Raw genomic sequence first — 15,619 nt, 5'->3', positions numbered from 1 at the left:
ATTTTTTTTTTTTTCAGCTAGGAGCTGCTAAGGATGATTTAGTCAGATCAGTGGTAGGCTCTGAGTGAGTGGTGGTTTTTTTTTTTTTTTCTTCCCCCCCCTCTAGATAACTCTAAAGTAGGCCAAATTCTGGTCAGTTACAGTGACGTAAATCCAATTAATTCCAGTTGTTCACTAACTCCAGTGGAGTTTTTCTACAATTCCAGTGGGTGTGGCCAAGCAGGATTTGACCCAGCATTTACCTCTTATATTTCTGAAAACAAGACACACTGGCACACACAGCAGAATAAGCATACTGCAGAGAAAAAAAGAACTAGATAAGTTAATGGAGGATCGGTCCATCAGTGGCTATTAGCCAAGGTGGGCAGGGATGGTGTCCCTAGCCTCTGTTTGCCAGAAGCTGGGAATGGGTGATAGGGGATGGATCACTTGATGATTCCCTGTTCTGTTCATTCCCTCTGGGGCACCTGGCATTGGCCACTATCGGAAGGTCAGGATCCTGGGCTAGATGGATCTTTGGTTTGACCCAATATGGCCGCTATGTTCTTAATGTCTTTAGACAACAATGGCAGCAGCTACTTCCTCTGACTCTCTCTGCAAAACCTGGCTTGCCCTTGTCTAGGCTTAGTGATTGGCACAGATACAGCTACTCTGCTTGGGGATCGTAGAGTGCAGGCAAAGCCTGAGAGAATCTCCGATGTCTGCTTTTAGGGGATGAAAAAATATTCAGGGACAAGTCCTTCCAACAACCTTGTTTTCGCCAGGACAGTCCTCTGAGAGTGTGCTGGGAGGCAGCTGGGGGAATGGACTTGGAAGGAATAGCCAGCAGTGTGAATGAGGCTTCATCTGTAGCACTCTCAGAAGTGACATGTGCTGCCCCTCCTCTGAGGGGAGAGGACCCCAGGAGAATGAGTAACCCACATGCCAGCTTCCTTGTACTAAAACAATTTGCCTGTTTCTTTCCTTGGCGTCTGGAGCTACATAAAAGAAATTTTGTATGACTCCAGCCCTGCCATCTGGAGCCAAAGCTTTCCAAGCAAAGGAACAGCACCTGAAAGAGGGCAGCTTTCATGTTCCCATTTAAGTCTCTGATCAACAATGTATAATTAGCTTGGAGCAACTGTCCCTTTCAATATTAATTCTCCACTTTATGGAGTGCTGTGTCCCCTGTGGGGGGATTGGGGCTTTAGCAAGCTGACAGTGAAGCATCCTTGCTTCACCCAGAAAGGACAACTGTTGTGTTTTATGTGCAGTTGTTCCAGGAAGTAGCCAGAGTTTAAGCCCATCTCCAGGATGCTCTCCTGCGGAATATAGATTTCAGAAGCACCTCAGTGTCTTGGTGCAAACCGTGAATGAGATCTGACCAAACGACAGACTGAGAGATTGTACTTCAGGGTTTCGCATTGACAATGAAAGAATGCTTAGCAGGCTGCCGCTGCTTTGCTGCAGTAACGAGAAGGCGTTTGGAAATAGTGTCATTCGAGGAAATCGCCCCTAAAGTTCTGGCTGAAAGCTCTGTCCTACACTGCAGGTGCTTTCCGTCAAAACTCCACCAGAGCATTCCGCTCTTTTAAACTAGTGGCCGCTGCAGATTGTTCTGACTTGCCCGTGCGTGTTGGGTAAAGCCTTCAGAACAAGTTTCTCGTTGCAATTGGGATTTAGGAATTACTTGTAATGGGAGTTGCGCATCCTGTGTCCCGGATGCTGTACACCTGTCTCCTTAGGCTGTACGCTCTTTGAGGCAAGGAGTGTTTGTTTACCTCTTGTAGAGGTCGGAGCCCATTATCAGTGCTTTTAAGATTGCATTGTGTGAGAGGCACAAACAGGGTCTGTGTACTGGTGCCTCTTCCATGTAATGCCTTTTGATAGTGCTTCTAATTCTGTCCAGTCAGAAGCTGGTTTTCTAGTTCTAGTTGTGGGGGGGAGGTGGGGGAGATGCAATGAGGAAAATGCTTGAATGTAGCTTGAGGGATTTTACAGAGACATTTTGCTGTTTGAAATGGATAACTATTTGTTCTGTACTGTAAACACTTTGGAAAAAGTTGGAAGTAACTGTACTTGACAGGTCTATAATTAAGACTTATTCTCTTTCAACTTTGAAATGAAATGTCAGCAGCAAAATACTTAAGAATTTCATCATTATAACAATGAATGATTCCTGAAAGGTACACTTGTCTCACTGTTTGTAGCTATGTGCTGCTGAAAATTTGTTAAACTAGGGCTGTCACGCGATTAAGAAAATTAATTACGATTAATCAGTAATAGAATACCATTTATTTAAACACTCTTGGATGTTTTCCACATTTTCAAATATGTTGATTTCAGTTTCAATATGAAGTGTACAGGGCTCACTTTATATTATATTTGCACTGTAAAAATAAGAGTATTTTTCAATTCATCTAATACAAGTACTATGGTGCAATCTCCTTATCATGAAAGTTGAACTTACATATGTAGAATTATGCACAAAAAAAGGTTTTATTTTTGAATGCAAGGTCAAACTTTAGAGCTTACAAGTCTACTCAGTCCTATCGCTCAAACAAGTTGTTTATGTGTGCAGGAGACAATGCTGCCTGCTTCTTCTTTACAATGTCACCTGAAAGTGAGAACAGGCATTCACATGGCAGTGTTGTAGCCGGTGTTGCGAGATATTTACATGCCAGATGTGCTAAAGATTTGTATGTCCCTTCATGCTTCAACCACCATTCCAGAAGACATGCGTCCATGCTGATGACGGGTTCTGCTCGATAATGATCCGAAGCAGTGCAGTCCGATGCATGTTCATTTTCATCATCTGAGTCAGATGCCACCAGTAGAAGGTTGATTTTCTTTTCTGGTGGTTTGGATTCTGTAGTTTCTGCATCAGAGTGTTGGTCTTTTAAGACTTCTGAAAGCATGCTCCACACCTCATCTCTCAGATTTTTGGAAGGCACTTCAGATTCTTAAACCTTGGGTTGAGTGCTGTAGCTATCTTTTTAGAAATCTCAGATTGGTACCTTCTTTGCATTTTGTCAAATCTGCAGTGAAAGTTTTCTTAAAAGGAACAACATTCTGGGTCATCACCCAAGACTGCTATAACATGAAATATATGGCAGAAGGCAGGTAAAACACAGAGCAGGAGACATACAGTTCTCCCCCAAGGAGTTGTCACAAATTTAATTAACGCATTCTTTTTTTTAACAAGGATCATCAGTATGGAAGTATGCCCTCCGGAATCGTGGCCAAAGCATGAAGGGGCATACGAATGTTTAGCATATCTGTCATGTAAATACCTTGCAATGCCGGCTACAAAAGTGCCATGTGCCTGTTCTCACTCTCAGGTGACCATTATCTCCTGTAAATGTAAACAAACTTGTTTATCTTAGCGACTGGCTGAACAAGCAGTAGGACTGAGTGGATTTGTAGGCTCTAAAGTTTGACATTGTTTTGTTTTTGAATGCAGTTATGTAACAAAAAATCTACATTTGTAAGGTGCGCTTTCATGATAGAGATTGCACTATGGTACTTGTATGAGGTGAATTGAAAAATACTGTTTCTTTTTACAGTGCAAATATATGTAATATAAAGTTGAGCACTGTACACTTTGTATTCTATGTTGTAATTGAAATATATTTTAAAATATACAAAACTTGCAAAATATTTAATACATTTCAATTGCTATTCCATTGTTTAACATTGCGATTCATTTTTGAGTTAATCACTTGATTTAACTGATTAATCGACAGCTCTAATTAGAACATGTACAAGGTGTGCTCAGGTTATTCCAGTACTTTGGAGAGGTCAGTGATTCAATCAAAGACGGTGTGTTACCATAATGAAACAGCTGCATTGCTTTGTAGACCCTAGGAAAACATAACTTATAGAAATGAACTGTTGTGGTCTGTCTGCAGGCACACCAGGTGTAGCTTCCTTTTTACTTGCCTTGGTCCTCTTTAGAGAAAGTAGCAAAGTTTTATGTCCCCTAAATGAAGCAAGGAAGTCGATCAGTCTGAAAACCAGCAAGGTATATGTATACCCAGGAGCGAATGAATTCTGTGAACAAGATGTGCATGGCCTCGGTTAGGGGCTAACTAAAGTGACTGGCTGCGTTGAAGGTGGCTGAATCTTTCAACCTGTGACACCTCCAAGGGCAGGAACGCCTGGCAGCGAGTGACTGATGAACACTAGAGATTCTGGCATAGAGGAGGAAGTGAGTGGCTGTGCACACACGCATTTTCCCCCCTCACAAGCCAGCATGGCGCTGTGCGTCTTTGGCCCTGCACTAATAGTAATTGGACAGATCTGGTTTTATGTGATAACTAGGGCAGCCATGGAATCTCTCAACATCTGGCTGAGTACTGAGGTCAGTACCTGTTCATCTGTGGATCCCCAGTCACACATCCTTGGTCTTTCCTCTGTGGTGTAACTGTGTGACCTGTGTGTTCTTTCCCTTCAGTATGCATGGAAAGAGCTGGAAGAGGAAGGAAAAAAACGCTACGAAGAGCAAAAACTGGAACGACTGGTAACTAAACAGAGAAATGGGGACATCATCTTCCCTGTAATCAACCCAGGTAATGCAGTCAGCCAGAGTGGTGATTTCTTAAGAAATCCTTATTTAGCTTGCAAAATTCTTCACACGCTCCTTATCTCAGGCTTCCAAACTAGTAGGATAAGACAGAGTATTAACTTGGTAGAACAAGGTCTTCACTGCACCAAAACACGAGTTCTCCACCTTGTCCGTCCCGAGACTCCATGTTGTAACCAAAAAAGGTTTTGGGTCCCACTCCCGTTTGCCTAAAAGAAGAGGGTGGGACTGGCTGGAACCCCCAAAACTTGTTTGCAGACTCTAGGATGAGAGCCCGAGAGTCAGACTTAGGCCTCCATCTCTGTGGGGCAGTTAACTTAGGACTCTGGGGAAGAAACTGAAAAACCTGTTCTGTAAGTTCTTATAACATGCTGACTTTGGGCTGTGGTGGAGATCTGCACTTTACTGATAGGGACCCACATTTCCTCTGAATTTTCAGCCTTGTTTCGTTACCCTCATACTGCTTAGAACGTGTATTGACACATTACCTGGGTGTATTGCCAGTAAGTCTTTAAAGAGCACTTTTCATCCATTGATCTCAGCTCTTTACAAAGGAGGTAAGGATCAGATCTGCCATCTTACAGGTGGAAAAACTCAGGCACAGAAGTTAAGTGACTTGCCCAAGGTCACCCAGCTGGCCAGTGGTAGAGCCAGGGATAGTCAAATTCTGTTGCTCTATCCACTAGGCAACACTGTCTGCTCTCCTCAGACTGTGAGGTATCCAGCTCGGGGGGCGTGGAACGAAGTACAGTTTTAAAGGCTAGCCAAGCACCCCCCCGCCCCCCCCTCTCTCTCACTTGTATGCCTCAACCCACCTTTCTATTTCCCCTCACCTCATCCTTCTGTCCCTGGTAGAAGGGCTCAGGAGGAACTTCTTCCATGACTTACTGATAGAGGAAAATGGTTCTTAGGGTTAATATCGGCATGTTTGTTCTTCATAGATTTTTTTTTTCTCCCATGTAAGATCCTGCTCAAACTGCAGGTGGGACCTGTCCTCCCAGTCCATAAACCCAGGAGTCGTAGAACACTTTCCCTGGACTTACCACTGCTCCATATTCCTTCTTGTTACCTTGTGATTACCCGCAGGTGATGTATGCTCTGGGAATGCCTGCAAATAGACAGGCTGCTGTTCTAGGCTACAAGAAGGGCAGCCCTGCAATTCATTCTCTTCCTGTTTCTGCAAGACTGGCGTTGTAAGAGACCATGTTCAGCTCCCACCCTGACGTGTTAATCACACGCCTTGTGGCTGCCCATTCCACTCAGATGTACTTGTAGCTATGCCTGACAGACTGGCCTCTTACAGCCCGGGCCCCAGACATTCCCATCAGTACCTGACCGTCGAGATTACTAGTTCTATTCCTTGCATACCCTGACCTTTTAAGGATGATTCCCTGCTCATTCCTCCTGCTTTTTAAAGGCTGTTCAGACCAGGATGTGCTGATCTTTCCCTGGATATTGTCAAGATAAGGTATTGCCAACCTCAAGAGATCAAAGCTCATGACTCAGGCTATCAGTCATGATTGGCCCCAAAAAATCAGACTAAAAAACATGAGTGTTTTTTTTAAATCATCTTGACTTCTAACTCTCCTCTATTCCTCTGCCGATGTGTGAGAGAGAATTTCAGGTTGAAAAGTCAACCTTTTAATGTGCACAAAAATACATACCTCTCTCTGGCTGCTCAGATGAAGACTTCCCTTACCCCCTCCTGGCCCCAAGATAGGAGAAGCTGACCTCTCACATTCCTGTCTTCACCTCGCAACAACATTTCTCTACCTCCTGCTGCCCAGTGTCTTCTCTGCCTGCGTCCCAGGGGCACCACTGCCCTGAGTCCCCTGCCTCCTGCTGCCCCAGGGCCCTCTCTGATCTAGTGCCATGCATGCTGGCAGGGCAGATCTATCCGCTCCACCACAAGGCTGTCATTCAGAGTTCTGCTCCTATGCCCATCCCTGAAAATTGTGGGATTTGAGGAGCTTCTTGCATCACCGTAACAGTGTCTCCTGCAGGTGCCAAAATCCCGTGATTTGCAATTGGTTCCTGAGAGTTGGAAACAGTGCCTCTTCTCCTGCCTGTTTGGAGAGGAGTCCCCTTCCCCACCACTACCCCCAAGATGGGGGAGCTGCCATCCCATCACTGTTCTCTGCACCCTCTTCAGCTTCCCCCACTGCCCATCATGTCCCCTGCGCCTCATTCATCTTTCCGTGTGTCTGCTGCTCCTCGGACTGTCCTGTTCGCTGCCTGAACTGTGCAGTGGCAGCCATTTTGCCTGTGGCCAGGGCTTCAATGTCACTGAAATCAGTGGGCGGTGGCAGCCAGCCATCCTGCTGGCTTCAACCCCAGTCCTGTTAATGGGAGATGGTGACCGCCTTTAGTATTGGTGAGTTGGAAAATTCGTGAGTTGGGTCTGTCGTCATGTTTTCATAAGACAGGTGGTAAATGCCCCACAATTGCTAGTCTTAAAATTGTGAGAATTGCAATACCTAGAGTTTGGTTTCAGTAGAAAAACTTCCATTTCTGTCTGAATCTGTGTGTTGGGCGTTCCCATAGCATGGTTGAATGGCCTCCCTCACTTACGCATCTTACTCATCTGTTGCTGGAGAATCAGGTTTCCTTCTGCGTGTACTTGGTGAAGAAACCCATCGTATGCCACTTAACATAACTCCTGGACTTGGCTAACCAGTGTTGGAGATCCAGTGTGTAGCTATGAGATCAAATGCTCTTGGCTGGAGTTGTCAAGGTGTGTCTGGAGATCATCAAAGAGCATCTGGAATTCTCCTGGCATTCCATGAGGGACATGATCATACTGGCTGTCCCTTTGGCTTAGAAATTCTGACTTGCCAGCCGGCTTTGGGTTCCATGTCTGATTTCTTGCTGCCCAGGTGACTTGTCATGCCATTCTAAAAGGCTCCGCCCCGCTGTGTCCTTAGTGAGTGAATTATAAGAGCTGCTTGTTTCCTCGCTCCTGCAAAGTGCTGCTTCCCAGGTGAGAGAGCTCACTTTAAGGAAGCCATTATCCTCTTGGCATTCTTGCCTCCGTTATTGCCAACAGGAAACTTTCCGTGGACTCATGCCTTTTGTAATCAGAAACCCAGAACTCTCCATGCACTTGGGTAGGAGTGTGTCTGCCCATCACTGTAAAAGGGCAGTGGTTTCCAGTCTCCCAGACCACTAGTCTCCAGGTGGGAAAACGAATAGACTAAACTAGGTTACTTACCTGTAGCCTGAGGCCTCCTGAGTTTGCCCCTTCAGAGACCGCCCCTCCATCTGCCTTGCTTGTCTTCAGGGAGCTGTTGGGTTTGATGCTGGAAGTTCAGAGCACTGAGGAGCTGAGCTGCTGCACTCGGCTATTTATAGCCCTCACGTAGCCTAGCATGTGCAATCCAAGAGTGTGCATCTGTGGATTGGAAAAGACAATTCTGGCTTTGTTCAAGGGCTCTGGCTGAGAGTCTGTACTCGAACATAACGCTGTGAGATTTGAAATCTAATTTGAGAAGCTGCTAGAGCATGTGACCAAGTAAACTTGTAAGTCCCTTTCTGAGGTGGAGTTATGAAAGAGATGGCATGCAGACTATTTTTGCCATTTTGAATAGAGGCTCTTTCTCTTCAGCTTGTTAATTTTTTAACTACCTTTAAAATTTGAGAACAGTACAAGGTTTCAGGCGTTTGGACAGTAGTTGCCTAGCAACAAGTCACAAGGGGCAACTGCGTTCCTTTGGTCTCGTTCCGGAGCCCGAAAGGTTTTATAAACCGTTTCGCTTGCTACGCCACATGTCTATATCCAGGTGAAGATGAAATGGCCTAATTTTTACAGCAGTGACAAGCTTTCCTCAATAAAGATCAGGAAAACGTAACTTTTTAATAAGTGTGAACGTTGGCACCGCAGCTGGCTGCATGAAAGCCTGAATACTCCTAATGATATCTGCCGGTGCTCGGAGGTGATGGGGGAGCTGGCCTCCCCAGGCTTTGTACTCCCCCTCCCCGCAGCTCCTGTCCCAAATGGCAGCAGCGGGAAATGCAAGTTGGGCAGCGACATGCTCAAACACTGGTATCAACACCTGTTCCAAAAAGTGTCTGAGGTGAAGAGCTGGGTAGATTAGGGGATTCACAGTGAAATAGGCTTTTTAGCCCCCGGTTCAAATCTGGCCCACATTGGCAGCGATGGAAAGCCATTAACTATCATTTGGCTGCCTGTGTGAAATTGGATAAGTGTCTACATTAGACGTCACCGTCACAATAGACACTGACAATCCTGAGTTGAAACAGATGTAGAACTGAATGGGCATGAAGGCGGACGGCTGACTTGTCTTCCTACTCATGGGCATTTCCTCCACATTGGGCTGGCCTGGAGAAGCCTGCCTGTCTGCTGTGCAGTAACTGTTCTGTGGATAGGCTTCATTGTTTGGGGCTCCCAATAAAGTGTCTGTTACCAACACTGAATTCCTTTACTGTTCGAGCCCATGAAGATAGAATTCTGCAACGTCACAGTGCACGCTGGCTCTGCCGACCTGCAGTTCTAGCTCACGTTGGGGGGGGGCTGACGTCCATATCTGTTTGCTAAAAGAGGGTACCTAGATAATGAAAGCTGCTTATATACCCTTTTTCTTTGCTCTCCTTGCCTCACAGATAGACAGACTAAAGGTAAGGCTATTTCAGTTAATTGACGCTGTGTCGTGTGGCTGTAGCTGGCAAATACACATTAAGGGGAGATTTTTAAATACTATTTGTTCTTCTGTTACTCGAATTATTGAGCTTCCCTTTGAAGGCCATAATGGCAGGCAATTGTCTACCAGATTTACTTTTTTCTAAGTATAAGCCAAAGTTCATACAAACTTCTCACTGAACATAGGCTTTGAAAAGCCATTTCTTTAACCAGCGTATATGGGCAAAAGCTTTCACTTAGACACTTCAGTGCAGCTGCGTATGGCGCACCAGTGATCAGTTCAGATACCAGTTGCAGCTGCAGTGACGAGTGGGTACAAAACTAGAAAGTGTTAATGCTGGGCTGCAAGCGGAGTCCTTTACCGTGTTGGTTTCCCAGCACGTTTTCAGAATCCTTTCTATGATCTGTGGCAGTGAAACAAACGCACGCGCACACGCTGAAATCAGCGGCACCCCCCCACACACACACACAATCTCTTGTTCTCTCCCACCAGACTGAGGTTTAGAAATGTTGAAGTTAATCCCTTCTACATTGGGCTTGGCTGCGGAAGCCATTTTGCAGGTCTTTGGTCCCTTTTGAACTGGAAGACCTTTCAAGAAGCAGTTTGGTGGAACAGCAAGGGCAGTAGAGGTTGGGCTGAGAGCAGGAGTATCCTGTGAGGCCGCAGGCAGGCAAGAATGGGCTCGATTCAGGGCTGCTTTGGTTAAGGTGGCTCCGCTCAGGATGCAATTGCCAAACGGAAATAGGAGTAACTTTAAAACTACTGATTTTCAAATGTTAGCTTATTCTGAAGATCTAGACTAAAAATAAAGCCAAATTTGTAGCTTAAAGAAAGAGGTTTCATTTGACCACAGTGAACCTGTGTGTGTCACGGCCATTTCCTCTTTTCAAAGACTTGCTGACTTTAAATGTACATCGCAGTTTTTAATAAGGTAGCACAAAGATTTTTGTCCCATACAAGGTGAGCTAAAAGTCTGGTTCAGGCTCTTAATGGCATTCTTGTAGGTCAGTGGGAATTCTGATGATTAGAGTCTGAATCCTTTATATATAGTAGGTCTGACCTCTGTTTTTTCTTTCCGTAGAACCGTACACTGTGGGCTATAGCCAGTCCAGCCTGATCCATCTGGTGGGCCCCTCAGACTGCACTCTACATGGATTTGTACATGGAGGTGAGTGGCTCTGGTTTTACCACTGTTGCATCGAAGTGTGATGTGTAACTTTAGAACTCAACCACCCAGCCGTTGTTTAGCAAGAACTAAAATACAATAAATTTAAAGAAAGAGCGAGGAGTAGTTGTGGCACCTTAGAGACTAACAAATTTATTTCGGCATAAGCTTTCGTGGGCTAAAGCCCACTTCATCAGATGCATCTCCGTTCACCTCTAAGGTGCCACAAGTACTCCTCGTTCTTTCTGCTGATGCAGACCGGCATGGCTACCACTCCGAAATAAATTTATGCTGGGTATTAAGAGCCTTGAATGTAATCACACTCTGGCTTGGGTTCCGTTTACACAGCCCGTGGCAGTGAGCTCCCAGCCTGGGTCAGCAACCTTGGGTTGGCAGGCTTGCAGTAGCGCTCTAAGAAACTGTTGTAAATGGGGCTTTGAAGCTGTGGGCTGCAGCTTGAGCTCTGAAGCTAGCCCTGTCCCTAGGCTTCTGAGCCTGAGCTGCAGCCCCAGCCACCGCTTCGAAGTGCGGTCTGCACAGCTATTTTTAGACCGCTAGTGCGAGCCCTGCCAACCTGAGTCAGTCGACCCAGGCTGGGAGGCTCGTTGCCGTGGGCTGTGTAAACAGACCCTTGGGGGCTCTTACAGAAGAACAGAAGTGGGAAAATATAATATTTTTTTTATTTGTAGGGTGGTAGCACCTAGGAGCTCCTGTTGTGGCCCAGGCACTTATGTTAGGCACTGTGTGAAGATACAAAGTGAGTCAGTGAGGCCAGACTAGATTAGGTTGTGCTGAGAATTGTTTGAGATACTAGGAGCACTTTTCAGAGAGAAGTGTCTAAATTCCCATCTACTTTGGTAGTGAGGCTTGTAACCATGTGTGATACCAGCTCTGCAGGTGCTGCCCAAGGAGAGTATATTGCGTACCCACGGTGCTGCATCAATTCTAAACGCATATGCACAGATTTGCTACATCACTAAATATATGTGTGTGGTATGTACTTCTATAGGAACTGGATTTGTTAACGCCTGTACTGTAAAGTACTTCCCTTGTATTGAAGGAACTGGTTTTCCAGCTCTGATTTTCCTAGTACTTCAGTTTTAGTGACTTTAACTGCAATAAAATCACCTAAATGGTGACCCTGTTGCTTTGGATGCTGTTGCATGACACTTTCTCCTTACCCTCGTGCGTCTTGGTTTCTGGATTTCGGCTCACTTCAAACAGTAGTTTTATAACGTCATTTGCATGCAAAAATGAGTGCAACTTTAATGTACCAATGTGTGAAACTTATTCACTAGTTCGGAGTTTGATATCTGCATGAGCCACTCCTGTTGGTATTCTGGAAGGATCAATAACATTCAAGTGCCTGTTAACTCACATTCAGACTAGAAAGGAATATTTAGATGCTAAATTACTTCAACTTTCTATAATTGCAACATCTTTGTCAATTTATGCAAAAAGCCTCTACTGACATATGCTCCCTTTTCAACTGGTAATTGGGATCTGTTTAGCAGCAGCTTCACAATGCACCATTTCCTTGTTTAGTGTGATACATACAATTGATTCATAAGCTGTGCCTAATAACACCAAGCACAATCATCTACTACAGTAGAGAACAGCGCATGCCGTGCGGGAGTATTGAGACTGGATAAACAGAGTAATGGTCTCAAGATAATGGAGTGGTGCAATTTTCTCATTTACCTACAAAGGAATCTGAAACTAAATAAATCAGACACTCTAGCGAAGCAGTAATTCAATAAATGCTTTCTTTGCAGAGCCATTAAATGGTCATGCCCCTTTATTTACATGGAAGGAGTGCAGCCTCGCTCCTTGTAAAGTCTTAAAGTGCATGGGGATATTCAGTTAGCTTCTTTGTTTGCTAATGTGTCATGTTATGCAAATGTCTTCATTACCTCACTCCAGTGTGGGGAACCAGGTGTCTCCCTCCTGTTGCAGCCACTGGAACCAGCCCTAAAGATTTGGGGCATAGCCACATTGAAGAAATGGAGAAGCCCTTAGCCTCACTTATTGTTGACCTTCCTACTACATTTTAATATGCTCTTTAGTTAATCAGGCATCCAGAGAGTAGCTTTAGCTATGTATATTGAGGTTAGAGCAGCGGTTCTCAAACTGTGGGTCAGGACCCCAAAGTGGGTCATGCCCCCATTTTAATGGGTCACCAGGGCTGGCTATGTAATAGGGTTCTGTGTGTCATAACTTAGCCAAGTCAAAATTACTTTCACAACAATTCTCACAGGGCAATCTCCCTGCCATGTGTCATCTTCCAAATCCCTCGGCAGTATCTGTTGTACAGCTCTTAAACAGAGTTTAAAAACTTTTTATAATGGGTAGATCCGCTCGCAGTGTCATCAGCAATGCCTGTCCATTGGAAATCTCTGCATATAAACTATAGCATATTAATTTATAAGGGTTCTGGCAAAGGAAGTATACACTGAGGGGGGGAAACAGTCTGGTGCCTTTGGCTAACAAAAGTTCTGCACAGTCACGTCTTAACCAGACATAGTACGGCCAATGCTGTAATCTAAAATGTGTACGCCATCTGTGTAGATGGAACTCAAAGGTGAGGTGACTAACATCTAGCTCTAGAATATGGCAGAAACATGCAGCCAGACATACCTCCACATTCAATTGATGTGAATAGTGAATAATTAAACTTTTGGTTTCTCCCATGTAGAAGAGAATTTGATAGCTGACGGAAATAAATGAGAGCAGAGTTTAGTTTTTAAATTGAGAGGTGTGCCCTTAAATACTGATCACATAAGAGCAAATCAAATCTGTCTTAACGTAAAGGAAGAGAGAATAAAACTGTTTGGATGAATTGCGGGAGAAAGCAACACCCTTACTTTTGAGTTTACAAATTTAAGTCCAACCTGCTAGTAAGCAAAACCAACTTGATGGCTCTACTTTCTCCAGTATGCAGATGTAATCAGGCCCAATTCATTGCTCATTCTGGATCTTGTCACGAGAGTAATCAGAGAATGGAAGTGTTACAGGAGTAAATAACCATTCCAAGCAGAATGGTGTTGCTGATAGCACATTGTGGAAGATGCACACAGTCTGATTCCAGAACGTGTGAAATGAAAGCCTTCAGTTTTGAGCACCTGCAATTTCAAAAGGGTTGTACAGGCAAATGTATCCAGTTTCCTGCTCTTCTTCTAAACAAAAATATAACTGGGATATCATCCCCAGAAATCAAGGTATAATTAGCAGCTGTGAGGGTTAAGTGGCATAAAGCAACAGATGCTGCAGCAAACACAGCACCATGTTCTATTTAAAACCCTGTGTAAGTCACAGGGTCCTGGAAAAATCCCACTAAAGCTGTGGAGTGATGTCTGCTGTGAAAATGTGATGTTCAGTGTACTGTGTGAACCTTTGTTTAAATTCAACCTCTAGCTTTAATCTGTGCTTACAAGTTTTTGCCTTAAAATTCATTTGAAACTTTACTTATTCATTCTAATTTGCTTTTGCATTTTCAAACGTCTTCAGCTGCTGCTCTTACTCAATTAATAGATGGGAAGTGAAGGCATTTTCCCCAAGCTCATTAAAATGAGGAGTTTTTGAAATGGCTTTTCTCTGTTTGTAAGAAGTTGTCATATAAGCGCTTCCCCTTCCTAACTCTACCTTTGTCTGTCAGACATCTCCATACACTTCGAAAGGAGTGAAAGCCAACACCGCACTTGGTTCTCATTTCTCTTTCATATGCAACCGTGTTAATGTTAGTGCTGGGAAAGGTAAATGATCTTGCTTAAGTCAGTCATAGTATGAAGGGAGACGTCATGCAAATTTCCAGCCTTATTCTACTCAGCCAACGTAGATCCTAATCTGAAGCAGGCCTCGCTATTCCAGTCCTGTACCCCGGCCCCCCACGGCTGCCGAAGCCCACAGTCCTGACGTTTCATTTGCTGACTCATTTCAACAAATGGGAGTGAAGTATGCAAACAAACTTGAGGGAGTGAGTGATGACTGGCCATATTCTTTTCTCCCAGTGCTCCTATGACTGCCGCATCAAATGGGAGCTATGAAAATCTGTCACCAAACTCAACAGGCTCCTTTCCATTGATGCCTAGAACATTCCCTGGTACTCAGGAGTTGATCATGTACCGGATTCAGAAGTTATCGCATTATGGCTAGGTAACCAGACATGCCATTGAGTTTTTGGATCTCAATTCACTTGTTCAACAAGAATTTGGGTCCCATGTAATGTTAATTGGATACTTCCATAGGAGGTTGAATTTCTACTCCAGTCTCTGCCTTGGTGAGCATGGAGGTTTTGAAATCAAGGGTTTGCTCTGCGCTGTCTGACCAGTCCTGGTGTCCTCATCCATTCTCTGAAATACTGAGCTATGCTGCCCAGCTGCTGGAGGGCTCTGAGGGCTCAAAGGAGTAACTAAATTCAGATGAAAGGGAGTGAGTTGGAACCCAGACTAACTTAAAGCAGGCAGTGCTCTTTCCCTCCTTTCATGCTGGCTTCTTCAATAGAAGGGTTCCTTCGTATGCCTGCTTCTGATTCTGCTCACCATAGCAATTGGCTCCTTTTCCATGCCCCTTTGCCATGTACTTAAGGGCTGAGGAATTAGTGGATTGAGTAATGGGAATCCTCAGGAAAGCCTGCACAGGGGACCAGAGCAGGGAACGGATAGCTCTTTTCTGTACTTTCTGAAGTCAAAATAAGTAGCAACAAGCTATATATAGGGACAAGCGAGGGGCCCTCTATTGCCCTGTTGGGCTGTGAACGCGAAGTCTTGTTTGAGAACACACATAAAGCATTCAGTGAGCAGCTGGGAGCTTGTAACAGAACATTAGTGTAATCACTTCTGTAGGAGTAACTCTTCACTGCACGATCAGTTGTAGCTAGTGGAGAAATGAGCTGTTGCTCTGGAACTGCGTGCAGGAACGTTGATTTTTCTGGGCGCCTTACGTGGTGTTGCCAACCCTTGCAAGGTTTGTGTTTTTTCTTTCCGCCCTGATGTCAAGGAGGAGCGATCGGCGAATGGAGTAAATAACCATTCCATGCAGAACGATGTTGCTGATGGAGCTCCGCTTTCCTTTTAAAAATGTCCATTTCGAGCACTCTTGGTGGTAGAGACCAGCTTCACGATGTGATCTGAGGGACGCTGAAAGGTGTAAACAGAAGGCAAATGAAAACTTAAAATTCTTTTTAAGCTAATATCAATTTGGGGGAGCCTGCATCATGACTCCTTTGAAAACTGG

At 44.6% G+C, this 15,619-nt stretch overlaps 1 protein-coding gene across 2 annotated transcripts in view; it reads left to right on the top strand.

The window, feature by feature from the left end:
* Nucleotides 1–15,619, top strand: part of ACOT7 (acyl-CoA thioesterase 7) — a 112,191-nt gene that overhangs the window by 48,859 nt on the left and 47,713 nt on the right. For both annotated transcript variants that reach the window (XM_077837414.1, XM_077837415.1), the window contains exons 5-6: nucleotides 4,436–4,550; nucleotides 10,304–10,390. In XM_077837414.1, coding sequence (XP_077693540.1) covers nucleotides 4,436–4,550; nucleotides 10,304–10,390 — 202 coding nt within the window. The remainder of the gene's footprint in view (nucleotides 1–4,435; nucleotides 4,551–10,303; nucleotides 10,391–15,619) is intronic.

This window comes from Eretmochelys imbricata, chromosome 18 (genome assembly GCF_965152235.1).
Source record: "Eretmochelys imbricata isolate rEreImb1 chromosome 18, rEreImb1.hap1, whole genome shotgun sequence".
Classification (NCBI taxonomy): domain Eukaryota; kingdom Metazoa; phylum Chordata; order Testudines; family Cheloniidae; genus Eretmochelys; species Eretmochelys imbricata.
The sequence above is the reverse complement of the archived record's forward strand: the minus strand, read 5'-3'. Positions and strand labels throughout refer to the sequence as shown.